Genomic DNA, 13,235 nt, shown 5'->3' with positions numbered 1-13,235 from the left:
GGTTAGAAAAGAATCTATCACAATAATAAAAAATAAAAAAACACCTGCATCTCACACACTGTAAGAGAAAGCCAGGAGATGTTGTAGTGCCGATAAACTCTGTGATTTTTCTTTTTCTTTTTTCTCTAAACGTTGCAAAGGCAGCTGGCAATTTTCACAACTTGTCTACATTGTTGAGTTACTACTTCAAAGTGTATGAAACAAAACACCACTTCAGACTTAATGTCTAAAAAATGTCTCATATCAACACATATTATAGTGATGTGACGTGACATGTGGCCAAGTATGGTGACCCATACTCGGAATTTGTGCTCTGCATTTAACCCATCCTAAGCGCACACACACAGCAGAAAACACACACACACCGTGAACACACACCCAGAAGAGTAGGCAGCCATTTATGAGAAGTTGGGGGTTTGGTGTCTTGCTCAAGGGCACCTCAGTCGTGGTATTGAACAATCCCTGCCGGACCTGAGACTCAAACTCGCAACCTTTGGATTACGAGTCTGTCTCTCTAACCATTAGGCCACGACTTCCCCACTACATTTATAGTAGTTTTCCATCAACACAGTGTAGATATATTTGAGGTTATTTCCCTCTATATGTGCACAAATCAATTAATTTTACACACTGTGAAAATCTGGAAACATCTGGAAGAAAAGCATTTCCAGACCACAAGTCCTCATAAATTTAGAGTGAAGTCTTGGCTCATAACTAAAACTGTAACCTGAATCCTACCTTTCTGCTATGGCGGATTCAAATGAATGTGATTTATGAAAAGGATTCACATTAAAAAGCAATTCAACACAATTGTTTCCAGCATAACAATCTAAGATTTTTTTTTTTATTAATGTGATTCTTCATGACAATGAAAGCTATACTGTAGATACATTTCAAAGTGTCTCTATAATCAAACTTCATAGAAAGATTTAATGAATTTACATCTTTCATTTAGATGCTGTGATATAAGCTAAACTCTATGCAGGTACAGTTTCATTTATATTGTAAGTTAGTAACAGTGACACGAGAAAGGTCCAAGATCAGTGACTGATAGTATGCAAACAAATCCCTACATTACCACAAAGTGAACATTGTGAACAAACGGCAGTCAATATAAATCACAGTACAATGGAAGATACATTGAGATTAAACAACAGTCTGCATTCTTCCCCTTCGGTTGCTCATTTCTTTGAATTATCTTACTTCTTGTGGAGCTAGTGAAGATAGTAGATATGTAATTGAGGCAAATGTCTGTTATTGTACAGCCAATACTGAGGGACCTTATATATGGATGCTTAGGTGTCGTATTCCTAAAGGTAGATGGGGATCAGCTGATGCAAGCTTGACTAACGTTACGCTTGACTTCTGTGTCAGCTGCGCCACGCGGATACACTGTTTTCATCCTTTACGCTTTGATTTGAGTGAAAACTACGTACACAGAACAGCATACGCTGTTTATTATAGACATATATATATATATGCTGTTTACGCTCAGTGGATACTCTCCAAATGAGACGAATAAAGTAATTATTTTTGTTTTCTTTGCGTACAAAAAGTATTCTCATAGCTTTGTAAAATTACGGTGGCACATCAAGTCTATTTGAAATTAATAAGTAGTTATTTGTTATAACTTTCAGTAACTATTAAGCCAATATGCAGTCTCTTTATTGCTAACATGTCAATAAGTGTCACGTCTGACTCACCTGTCATTGACATCAGCTCTTGTCTAGACTGTTCTTCCAGAAAGTTCATGGTCTGTCACAGTATGGCCTACTGCAATTAATGTTTTGAAGCCATAAAATAAACAACAAACTTCTTTACAGATGTTTGGAGTTAATTACCCCATTACCTCAGGAATCAGTAACTGACTGTAACTTTCACTTGACGACAAATAAGCTATAAAGAGTGGAAGTGTGCTTCTATTATCATCACTCTTACCTGTAAACGGAGATATAGTGTAAGTGAAAAACAAAACCTGGTGAAATTTATCGGCATTATTCATTTTTGTCACACGTCAGGAGCGAGTCAAACCTGTTATTACTTAGATGACGAATTTGTATTGACCGCCAAAAAAAACAGACATCCTCGCGCATCTTTCACAAGGAGGCGGAAATACGTAATCAACCAGGAAGTGAGTGTCAGAGAAAGCATGGCGGCGCGCTGTGTTCTGCAGTCCGCAAGGACAGCGCTGAGGACCGTTCAGAGCGAACTCAGCAGCAAGGGTTTGTTTCAGAGGACACCAGGTTTCTCGCAGCTCTCGTGTCGCGGACTTAGACATGGTGAGTTTACTGGAGTTTGATTAGAAGACATCTGCACAGCGCAATGCATCGTCCTCATCATGTCATAGCTGTTATTGAACGCGTATACATTGAAAATGTGGGACGAAATAGAACATTTAATTCGGTTACACTTTATTTTAAGGTGTCTTTGTTACAGTGTAATTATGTATGTACTGAGTAATATTAATTAAGGCTATGGTTATTTGCATGTAACAATGCATAATTTATTGTTATTATGGTACTATAAACATGTAACGTGTGAATTGTTACCTTTAATTATTTTAAATGTAATTGAAAATGTTCAAAGACGTGTTATAACGTCTATATTCAACATTCTACACATTTTAAAATGTTATCAAAAATGAAATGGGTGTCATTAGTCAGGCTTTGCACAAACTTGTGGAGTTCATGCCAAGTAATACACTGTCGTACAACAGTTTTATATTTTAGTTTCATATTTTATTCACTTATGTGTCGCTGTGAATGACTTGCATTAGAGAAAGTCTGAAATCATTGTGCATGTTGTGTGTTTTACAGTGGTGGAGAAGAAAGATGGCAAAACAACAGTTGTAAGTAACACCTTCTCTTTCACATGTACATTTTAGAAAGGAATTAGTCATATAGTCAAACAATATTCCATATTCTGTAAGGACAGTTCAATAACTCACCGGTAGCATCTGTCTCATAAGAGATGCAATTAACCAGCAATTGTGTTAGTCTCTCTTCAGCTTGATACTATTTACAATACTATAATAATGTATACACATTTTTATCAGATAGAGGGTGTTATAGAGAATGCATCTGAGCGACCACAGCCTCCCAACCCCACAGCGTCCTGTCCCATCTACAGATGGAACCTACAAAACAAGTACAACTACACCGTAAGTGCTCACACATGTAATGACTCTGTGCACCGTTATCTTTATCTCGACTCTCTCTCACACTCTTACTGGTGATGCAGGATGTGCTGTTGCTCAGTCAGTTCATTCGCTCAGACGGCGGGATGCTCCCCCGGCGCATTACAGGCGTCTGTGCTCAGGAACATACCAAGATAGCAATTTGTGTACAGATGGCCCATCGTGCTGGTGAGTTGGAGCTTTCTGATGTTTAGGTTGTATGAAGATGCTCAGTGTTGCTCAGCTTCAATAAAATCAATGTAGTACAACATCCAAAACTGTTTTAAACCACATTCTGTTGATTCTCTTTTTTTATTATTATCTGAGAGACTATAGGGAATATAGAACCATGTGAAATTAACCTTAAAAAATGGTGACCAATTTAAAGGTCCAAGCTTTCACACTTTGCCTTATATAATTATACATATTTTAACCTAAAATTTTAATGCAAAATTATATGCATCAGCTACTCTTATCTGTTTTAATGTACTTATTAATAGCTAAGACCATTTAACCAGTTCCTCCTCATTTCTTTCCAGGTCTCCTACCAGATCATAAACCTCCCTTACCTGAAGGCCATGTACCAAAACCTAAATCCAACCCACCTCTCAACCGGTACGGTCACCTCAGAAAGCAGATGTTAATGTCACATATTTGATGAGCCATATTTTCATGTGCCTTTTGTTTTTTAGATTAAGTACCTCCTACTAATCAGACTGTTTCTTACGGTATTACAGGTATCTGACGCGTTACTCTGTGAAGTCTGTGAAGCCCATCTACAGGACAGGGCTGAAGTGGTGTAAGAAGAGAATGAGTGTAGGACATCCTGCCCTGAAAAACAACGTCAGATACAGCCCCAAACCACTGTACATAAAGCACTGATGGACACAGCTGTTTACCCAATCAAAACGGTGACTTTCAATGGGAGGATGAAAGAGAGGATCTATGACAAAGGATTTGCACCTTTTCATGGTTTTCACTTCCTCTGGCACAAAGAGACTGTGAGAGAACCAGTGTGCACTGAAACATCAAGCACTAAATTCAGAAGTCACTGTAGTGTATCTCTAGAGCTGTATGTTCAGCCCTCTGATTTGGCTTTCCACCATGTGATTTGGAGAAATGTTAAATTATATTCATGCAAATGAGGATTTGCAAATAAAATGTTTACCTCACTTGCAGATTTTCTAAGTGTGCATGTGTCTGCGCCAGAGAAAATCCCAGTTACACGTTTGTGACTGCCTTAAAGGTTAAAACACCAATCCAAATTTAACTTTCCAAACATGCTGACATGTTTATGTTTTCCTGAAATTAAATAACAGAAAGAAAATTATAGTGCAAGTAAATCACAGAGTTGATTAGACATTAACATTTAGACTCAGATTAAAGCATTTGCTGTCTTCAAAATCCTTTTGGCTGCTATTACATAAAGGGCAGGTCAAGGTTCATAAGTCTGTCTCCCATGTAGATGTACCCATGCTGAGGTGTCTGGGGAACATGGAAGAAGGTGAGACCCAGCCAGAGCAAACTGCGTAATACACACACAGTGCCGCCCCGCTCAAGCTGGAGGCACCATGACCCTGCATGAAGAACACACACAGTAAGTAAAAATGACAAGAAAAAGACTAGAATTATCCTACTGTGGAAGATCAAAGAGGAAAGAGAAGGCAAAAAGCATTTTACATAAACTGAACCTGAATTTTCAACCATTACACATAACCACTGACAGAATCCAGACTCTGATGGTGTGACAGGCGCAGAGTAAAATCTGGAGAAGAAAGTCGTGTGACAGAGAGTTGGCTCTGTTATGGATGACTGTTATCGCAGCGGTGTATAAAGAAGAGGCGCTCTGGGGTCTTTCTGTCTGGGTGGCCCCTGTATCCAGCTGCCGGCATTGGCTTGTGCCCAGTACTGCAAAGCTCAATGCAATGAAGTCTGTTTGAATTGCAGCACTGAACATTAACTGTTTAACCTAAAACACTCAAAAATGTGCATTGTGACTTTATTATGAGTTCAAATATTTATAGGCAGCAGTTCTATAGAGCACTCACTAATTACAAAAGGGGATTTTGAGGATAATATGCAGTAATTCGATTTTGCGATATTAAATAAGACTGGCAAATCAGACCAGTTCCATCAACACTGAATGAAACCATTTCCCTCCATTTCTTAGTGATATTTGGCTTAAAAGTCATGCGGTTATACAATATTTTCTGCCTTTCCAAGTTCTTGGGAAATCTCCCTACTTTTTCCTTGTCCAGGACACATTCAAGGAAACCTGAGTAAAGCCAAAGGGAGGGTGGCGGTTAATATCACCGCCCATTCCCAGTATCCTCTACCCACTATTTGAGGCATCCAGATGAACCTGTTCACCTCTGGCAATTCTTGAGAGAGGATTGGGTTTTTTCCACCTGATTGGTCAAGGGGAAAGGGAAGAAACTATTACGCAGGGTGGGTAAATGCCCTCTGTCAGCCTGCTCTACTTTTTCAGGCAAAACAAATCAACTTAGCCTAGTGTTGCCTGAGGTTAGGGGCCATCCCTTAGAGAGAGAAATAAGGACAGATCACCTTCTTTAATGAAACAGCTGAGATGTTTCTACCACAATTAAAGTCTGGGCATGTGTCCAGTAAGTTGACTGCCTTCAGACTCTACTGAGAAACAACAAAGAGGCATTTGCCTTCTAAACCAGAGACCGATAACAATATTCCCAGTGAGGAAATGCTATTATTTACATAGTCTTTGATGAGTGATCATGGACTTCTCCTACATCAACTATCTTTACACTTCAAGGTCAAATTCAACAGGAAGGTCACTCTTAATTTTGCAATAAGCGCTCTTGTGTCAGAGTCACAAACCATGTTTTCACTAAACGTCGAGGCTCAAAGTGATGCTCTATTGCTTCGTTCGGTATGTTAAACAAGTCAGATTCCATCTGGTTAAGATTCAGCATCAGCAGAACCAGATATTCCTTGAGGAACTCAATGTTAAACAATCAGTAGTGGTCTGTAGCCTGTAGGCAAGCGATGGGTAATGCTTCATGAAGCGTGCTTGATGAATACCTTTCAGCAAGCTTATGTCTGACTCGAATTTGTGGGGAACGACAACAGACGAATAGCTTTCTGAATAACTGTTTTGTTAGTTCACTCCCAACTGACAAACATGGCTGGAAGACAGACCAAGATATAAGAGAGGGAGATTTATCATTGTTGTAGAAAATGGCAATCCCTAAAATGCATCTTCCCAGAAAGAAAAGAGAACAATGGGATCATAGTTTGCAGAACAACACCCCAGATGTCTCCTTGGCCCTTCGCTCGGCCTTAGACAGCTGCCAAATCATATCTGTCATTAACTCAGGGAAATCCAGCTACAGAGATCATGGGATGCCTTGCAGAAGGATTTGTAAACCCTATTCATATTTCCCACCACTATTAAGACTTCCTAAATGCAATTTGCATGTCAGCATCATTTTTTGGAAAGTATGGTGGTATTGGTTAACAGGTGTTGTTCACCTTTGAATTATAATGTCTACAGCAAAAGAGGGGTTCGACTTCATTGCAAACGTTTCATTTCAGGACTAGAGGGTGGGAGCTGGAGACTCCCACAGTACCTTCAGAAACAGTATTGTGACTGGAAATAAAACCTCATCAAGAATAAATCATCATGGAGAAAGGTAATGAAAGATCAATCCTTTTAATTACCTTTGGGAACATCCTCTTTTTTTAGGTTAAACGGCTCACAGAAGTGCAGATAGTTTCGCAGTTTCACAGCCTCAACAGGATCTAGACCTGCAATCAATTGTAGGGTGACCATAAGTCCTCTTTTTCCAGGACATATCCTGGCCAGGATTTCTAAATTGCCTAAAATGTCCAGGTGTTTGCTTTGTTTTCTTATTGTTCTTCCTATTGTACATAATTGACCAATTGTGGTGAGCAAGAGGGTGGGATCTTACAGAGAATGGTCAAAGCAATGGAATTGCTCATACTGTACATATAATGTATGAGGACTGTGGAGAGCATGTCAACTGAGAAACAAAGACAAAACCTGGACATTTTGGCAATTTAAGGACAAATGGTCATCCTAATCATGCGTTCAAAATTTAAACAGATCTAGGGTCTGACAGTTCAAATAAATGACAACATAAAAAAATTAACTGAAGACTGATTACAAAAAAGTGTCTTCAGAGAACTCAAATGGATTACATTTTACTAGGAAATGGAAACAGACTTTAGTTTTATACTCACACAGCTGCATCTGATTGCCGGTGGAAAACATATACAAACACTTGTGAACTGCTAAGAGTTTGGCTGTAAGCATGTAAAGCATACTGTACCTCCAAAGCTTCGGTTTGTCTGCACGTTGCCGCCGGGGCTCTTGGTAAATGCACCACGTGGCACTACAGACGCATCTTTATCGATGTTTGACACGGTTGTTGCCAATCTACTCGCCTCATTCACTTTCACCTGCAGAAACGGAGGCATGTTAACCGCTCCATAAACATTCGACAAGCCTCCTGCCATCTACCATGTTTACTCCATTATAAACCACGAATAAACAGAAAACCAAATAAATAATAACAGTTGTTTTACATCCAAACATTACCACGGCCACATAAACATAACATTCATTTTATGTGTTTCCAATTTTCCTTGAAATGTTTAGACTCTGATTGCTAAAATTTAAAGATTGGTCAACAAAGCAAGATCTGTATTTTATAAAGACACAAACATGCTATGATTCGTAAGTGCAGAAATACCAAATTAACCAAGGAAGATGGGCTTTTGTTCATTTTCTTCCTTCTATTTTCTTATTCCCAGAATGCTGCATGCTCGTTATAGCCCCATCTGTGTCATGTAACCCAAACGCCTCTCCTCTCACCGTGACCTCTTCCTCCGTGGCGTCGTCCCCCTCTCCCTTAATGCGCATCTCTGTGTGCTCGTACTCATGGGACGGGTCGCCTGTGAATCGCTCCTGTGCTGCTAATGTCCCATCTGCAATCATGGACTGGCTGGGGGGGAGCAGGTGCCAATCCATGCAGTTTAAACTGTTTAATATTGAATATTAATATTAATATTGAATATCACAGTTTTTCCAAGTAATACTGACACAATTGGCCTTGTAAAATAAAATAATTTTTTAGGTCTACACTGTAAAAAATGAATCATGGGTCTTGTAATTTTCATTAAAACAATTAAGGTGATAATTAAAAATAATTAGTATATTTCATTAAAGAAATTGTGATTCAGTGTTGTATAGAAAATATTGAGGACTTTTTAACTAAAACCAAGAGATGTGTTTTCCTCATTTTTTTAAAGGAATCAATTTTGAGGCCTGAATTGTGGAACTGATTAAACTAAAAAAAAATAAGGAAAGCAGGCTACCTATTTATTTTAAGAGAATTAGATCAATTTTGCAGTTTTATTTTAAAGGTGATTGTTAGTTCCCAACATGCTTTGCATATGGCTGGATATGGAGAGTAAATTTTGAAATTAAATGCTATTTTGTGTGTCTCTGAGTGAAGGGAAACATCTATTAATGTTTAATGTTCAGTTACATTTGACATTTAAAGAGTTTCTGTTTTATTGAAGTTTCCATTGTGCAGTGCAATCGTTACCATTGTGCAGAAGAGTAGAGCTTATTGTTATAGATACTATTCCTCTAAGGCAGTGGTCGCAACAGGCGGCCCAAAAGTGGCCCGCGCCCGCAGCCAGATTATTTTAATAGTGGCTGGTTCTGAAATAGATCTGTCATGACAGCAACAGTTAGCCTACTCACAACCAGAGTAGGCTATGTGAGCGGAGCGGAGTTATTAAATGCCTGGAGGGGAAATTGTTGACCCTCCACTCCGCTCACATAGCCTACTCTGCCTGTCACCGCCACACAAATATGGCATTTTGTTAATGACTGTCCTACCACAGGATTTAACACCGAGTAACAGCTCACAGTTACAAAAGACACTGTATCAGTACGTCACAGGCAATTCTAGTTGCATTTTTCATCAATTAATTTCTGTACAGTCATTAAAATGTACAAAATAACTCAGTCAACAACAAACAGGCCTCACTCAAAATCACAGACTTTTGAGAATCAACTTAAAATAAATGAGCACATTTCACAAATGATATTAAATTCATTGTGTCATAGATTAAATTAATTTAGGAGATTTTACATGATTTATTCAGGTAGATTCCATTAAAACAAATCAAGCCTTAAAAACTATTGTTACCATAATTTTAAGTAAATACCCCATCCCATTTTTTTTACAGTGTACTTTGTTTTTTAAAAGAAATAATCAAAGCTAATAAAATATTTGCACTTACATAATTTTTGGAACTTTCACTTCAATGACCACCAATTTAGATTACATTTCCAACAGAAATGAGTAATTAAACCAATAAAAAGGTTATTTTATTGCCAAATCAAATTCTTATTATATGTCTTATTTTGCTGAGACTCTAATTTAACTTACATCTTACATGATCACAATGAGTAAACGAGCACTCATCTAAACAAGCATTATGATCTTCTACCTGTACAGAGACTTTCTGTTCTTCATTTCATCCACTTCAACTCCTTGAGCAATAAAATAGTCGCATTTTAGCCCCAAAATCTTTCCCCAAAACAAAACCCTGCTGAATGTATGTAATGCAGACTCAAAGTCCATCATATATATATTTTTTTTTTTTGCTTTTTTGGGTCATGATGATAAGAGATTTAATTTAGTTAGATGTCTGCACAGATGACAGTCCTCATCCACTGAGAGAGACGATCAGGAAGCACACAGCTGGCAGGATGTATGTTCAGTCTGACCTAATGCCCTCTGCGTGATACCAGCAGCTTCACACGCTGTACGTGTGAACTAGTGCTGTTAACAGCATCAGCTGCCTGTTGAGAACACATTAGTGTGTTTATGTGTGTCAAGACAAAGGCTGTGTGTGGCAGTTTGTTTAAGATGATGACAAACAAGTAAAGAGGAACGTATGATTTCAGCTTTGCACAGACATTAGAAAACTCATATTTCATCCCAATGGAAAAGAAAAACAAGAAGTTATATTTTTATATTATCTATCTATCTATAATTTAATTAATAGTGACATAATTATTTTGACAATCAAGAACATTTCACCCCCAAATTTTCATTATGTTAAATGAATGAATGATAGCATTTGTTGCGCTCTCTTTAATTCATGCTGAATAAAAAAATTAATATAATTATTGTATCTGGACAAAATGATTTGCTATAGCATATTACAGTAGGTGTTATTGTTGAAATACTAGTTTTTATTATTATTTTGATTTAGTTTTTATATTTTCCATTTTAATTTTAGTAAAAGTTTTAGTCATTTTGTGTTTGCCATTTTTAGTAGCTTTTGTTGTTTATAGTTTTTATTCATTTTTATTTCTGATTTAATTTGAGTGAGAAATGTTGCCTTTGCAACTAGCTGAAATAAAAAAAGTTTATTGTATTTTATTTCATTTCACTTAACATTTATTTTATTTTGAGTAACTTTTTAATGGTTTTAATTTTAATTTCAGTGTTAACTATAATACCTCTAATTACAGTAATGAGAATAAATACAAATGGTTAATTGTCATAAAAACAATGCAATAAACATTAAAGGTTGTAAAGAAAGTTTAATTTTCTCTAAAAAATATAATATTTTATTTTCCTTTAAATTTGGGATTAAATTGTAAGTGTCATGCAAGGTGGTTTCTAACATCTATATATTTAGTGAACTTTCTTTCTTTCAATTTTTTGGTTTATAATAATAAATAAAGGTTCATTATTGGCATTGATGGTTCAATGGATAACCTTTAACATCCATGAAACCTTTCCATTGCACAAAAGGTTCTTTATAGTGGAAAAAGGTTCTTTAGATTTTTTCATACTAAGAAAAAAGGTCTTGGGTTTTGAAAGCCCCTATGTAACCTTTATTTTTAAGAGCGTATATCTGCTCTACAGCATAAGCTCTTTCCTGCATGGTCAAACCTTAACAAGAAACATCCGTTACAGGTGTCAAGTGCTTAGCACTCCAGCACAGTGTGAGCGCTAGCAGGCTCATGTGTCTGCATTGCTGTGATTAGGGACGGTGCTTCAGCGCTGTCGAGGTACGGTTAGCCACAAAGACCCCGTTGAGTTAGCAGCACACAGGATCAACATGCACACAGACGACCGCCTCATTCACAGGAGATTAGTGGCCACAACATCACACCCGCCTCTGGCTATAACTTACAAAGCCTCTGAAAGAGCACCACCAGAGGGGGACGACTTCAGACAGGAAGGGGAGGATGAGGAAGAGAGGAAGAGGGCAGGAAGGAAGTAAAGATGTCTGTATTTCACATCTTTGGACAGATTTGTCTCATGCTTGTCTCAGCTGGTAGAGCTCAACATGACTTGTTGAGAAAATACATAACTTGACCAAAGTTTAAGTATAATTTAACATCAGAATTTAACATCTAATGTTACAATGTATGTTTTTATACGCTGGTCATTTCAAGAATTATTTATGTAGTATGCAAGTAATATGTATTCATAACACTGTTTTAAAGCCTGTGTGTCTATATATATTATTATATAAATTACATTATATTCTATTCTGACAAGATCAAATGTTTTCGATTTAACATTGCTATAGCATAAATACCCTGCTCACATATACATATTTTATGATTAATTTATTATGTGTACATCATTTTAGACATTTTTTTATAAGTACATTCTAAACAAAAAGTCCATTTTGATCCATATGGATTTTTCACAGGTGTTTTCACCATATTTTGAATTAAAAATTGCATCAAGTTAAAGAAAATGTCTGAAAACCTAACAGAAAATGATGAGTATCTTTCCTGTTTTTATATGGATACTTTCTTCCTCTTTAACTTTTTTTTTACATTGTAAAAAGTTACTTTAAAATGATAGTTCTGTCAAAAATGAAAATTCTGTTATCATTTACTCGTCTCCATATGACTCCAATATGAATTTCTTCCATCTGTGGAACAAAACAAGATGTTTTGCAGAATATTTAGATCACTCTTTTTAGTACAGTGAAAGGTTGTCAAGCTCCACAAGATGCATAAAAGTACTTCACGTGAATTACATGTGCATTGCATGTCTTCTGATACCATACTTGACATATTTCAGTATAATTAACCACAAATATGACTCGAGCTCAAATAAAAATTTCAATTTAAGTTTGTTCATTATAATTTCCTCATTTAGTTTCTTCCACACAAGAAAGAAAGTCACACGGAACGACACGAGGCCGAGTAAACGATGACAGAATTTCCCCCTACGCTAAAGTAGAGAGTTGTAGAGTTACAGACTGCAGTTTCAGAGCCAGATTTCCTGCTCCGTTAGATTCTGTTGACAATCAGATAACAGAGCAAAAGTCCCAATCTGAGAATTCTCCCTCTAATTCTTCAGTTTCTTTACTCATTTCTCTCTGTCTCAATTTCTTCCCTGAGTAAACTCTGCAAACCTTAAGAGACGTCTGGCAAGGAAACAAAACTTTGCTATTAGTTTTCCCTTAAAAGTTGTGTCTGGGTGAAGTGGAATAAGTTTACCCCCTGGGCTTGGTGAGGGTCTATTACTCTCAGCTCTAAGAACGGTACCTTACAGACCACCGGCGTTGCCATGGGAATAATCCCTGCAGACAAAGGAATGGATCAGCAGGGGAAATCAATGCCGTCGGGCTTTGTGGTTGGCTGGCACAGAAATCAGTCATACGTACTCCGGGTCACCAGGTCTCAGAATAGGCTTCAGAAAAGAGCACGGACCATCTGAAAAGAGGAGAGAAGGAAACATCTTCGTCTGTGTTAATGGAGGGATGAATTATCTTTGGAGTATTTCGAGGCACCATATACAAGTACAACAATAATTGGTTCCTGTAGTTTGAAAGACCAAGCACAGCTGGAGACGAGCCATTCAGTGTGTGTGAGTGTGAGTATTCAATCATGTGCTGTGAGTTGCATGACAGAATTCACATCATGTCCAGTACACATCACTGAGAAACTACACTATCTTTAAAAAAAAAAAAAACTAGTTTTTGTGTTTATTGTTGGATT

The 13,235-nt window shown here is 37.3% G+C and overlaps 2 protein-coding genes across 2 annotated transcripts; one reads left to right on the top strand and one right to left on the bottom strand.

Annotated features, from left to right (window-relative positions):
- Positions 1–2,111: 2,111 nt before the first annotated feature.
- Positions 2,112–5,315, top strand: LOC306861427 (large ribosomal subunit protein mL66-like). Its single transcript, XM_079403675.1, has 6 exons — positions 2,112–2,279; positions 2,817–2,848; positions 3,056–3,160; positions 3,241–3,364; positions 3,715–3,790; positions 3,913–5,315. The coding sequence occupies exons 1-6, from the start codon at positions 2,150–2,152 to the stop codon at positions 4,055–4,057; spliced, it is 612 nt and encodes a 203-aa protein (XP_079259801.1). The 5' UTR covers positions 2,112–2,149; the 3' UTR covers positions 4,058–5,315.
- LOC306861885 (radial spoke head protein 9 homolog) lies at positions 4,445–9,895 on the bottom strand. The gene is made up of 5 exons (XM_079404370.1): positions 9,701–9,895; positions 8,049–8,214; positions 7,504–7,633; positions 6,872–6,958; positions 4,445–4,752 (listed from the first exon to the last, which is right to left on the bottom strand). The coding sequence occupies exons 1-5, from the start codon at positions 9,835–9,837 to the stop codon at positions 4,595–4,597; spliced, it is 678 nt and encodes a 225-aa protein (XP_079260496.1). The 5' UTR covers positions 9,838–9,895; the 3' UTR covers positions 4,445–4,594.
- Between the last annotated feature and the right edge of the window lie 3,340 nt (positions 9,896–13,235).

The sequence above is a fragment of the Barbus barbus genome (assembly GCF_936440315.1).
Source record: "Barbus barbus genome assembly, chromosome: 42".
Classification (NCBI taxonomy): domain Eukaryota; kingdom Metazoa; phylum Chordata; class Actinopteri; order Cypriniformes; family Cyprinidae; genus Barbus; species Barbus barbus.
This window is presented reverse-complemented; position numbering and strand designations above follow the sequence as displayed.

What these genes read in the sequence shown, in the direction of transcription:
- LOC306861427 (XM_079403675.1), top strand. Translation starts at nt 2,150, where the DNA reads ATGGCGGCGCGCTGTGTTCTGCAGTCCGCAAGGACAGCGCTGAGGACC. An exon ending in GTGTCGCGGACTTAGACATG is followed by an intron (nt 2,280 to 2,816) that starts GTGAGTTTACTG and finishes TGTGTTTTACAG; the next exon opens with TGGTGGAGAAGAAAGATGGC. An exon ending in AAAACAAGTACAACTACACC is followed by an intron (nt 3,161 to 3,240) that starts GTAAGTGCTCAC and finishes CTGGTGATGCAG; the next exon opens with GATGTGCTGTTGCTCAGTCA.
- LOC306861885 (XM_079404370.1), bottom strand. Translation starts at nt 9,837, where the DNA reads ATGATGGACTTTGAGTCTGCATTACATACATTCAGCAGGGTTTTGTTT. An exon ending in AACAGAAAGTCTCTGTACAG is followed by an intron (nt 8,215 to 9,700) that starts GTAGAAGATCAT and finishes AATATTAAACAG; the next exon opens with TTTAAACTGCATGGATTGGC. An exon ending in GACAAACCGAAGCTTTGGAG is followed by an intron (nt 6,959 to 7,503) that starts GTACAGTATGCT and finishes AATTGATTGCAG; the next exon opens with GTCTAGATCCTGTTGAGGCT.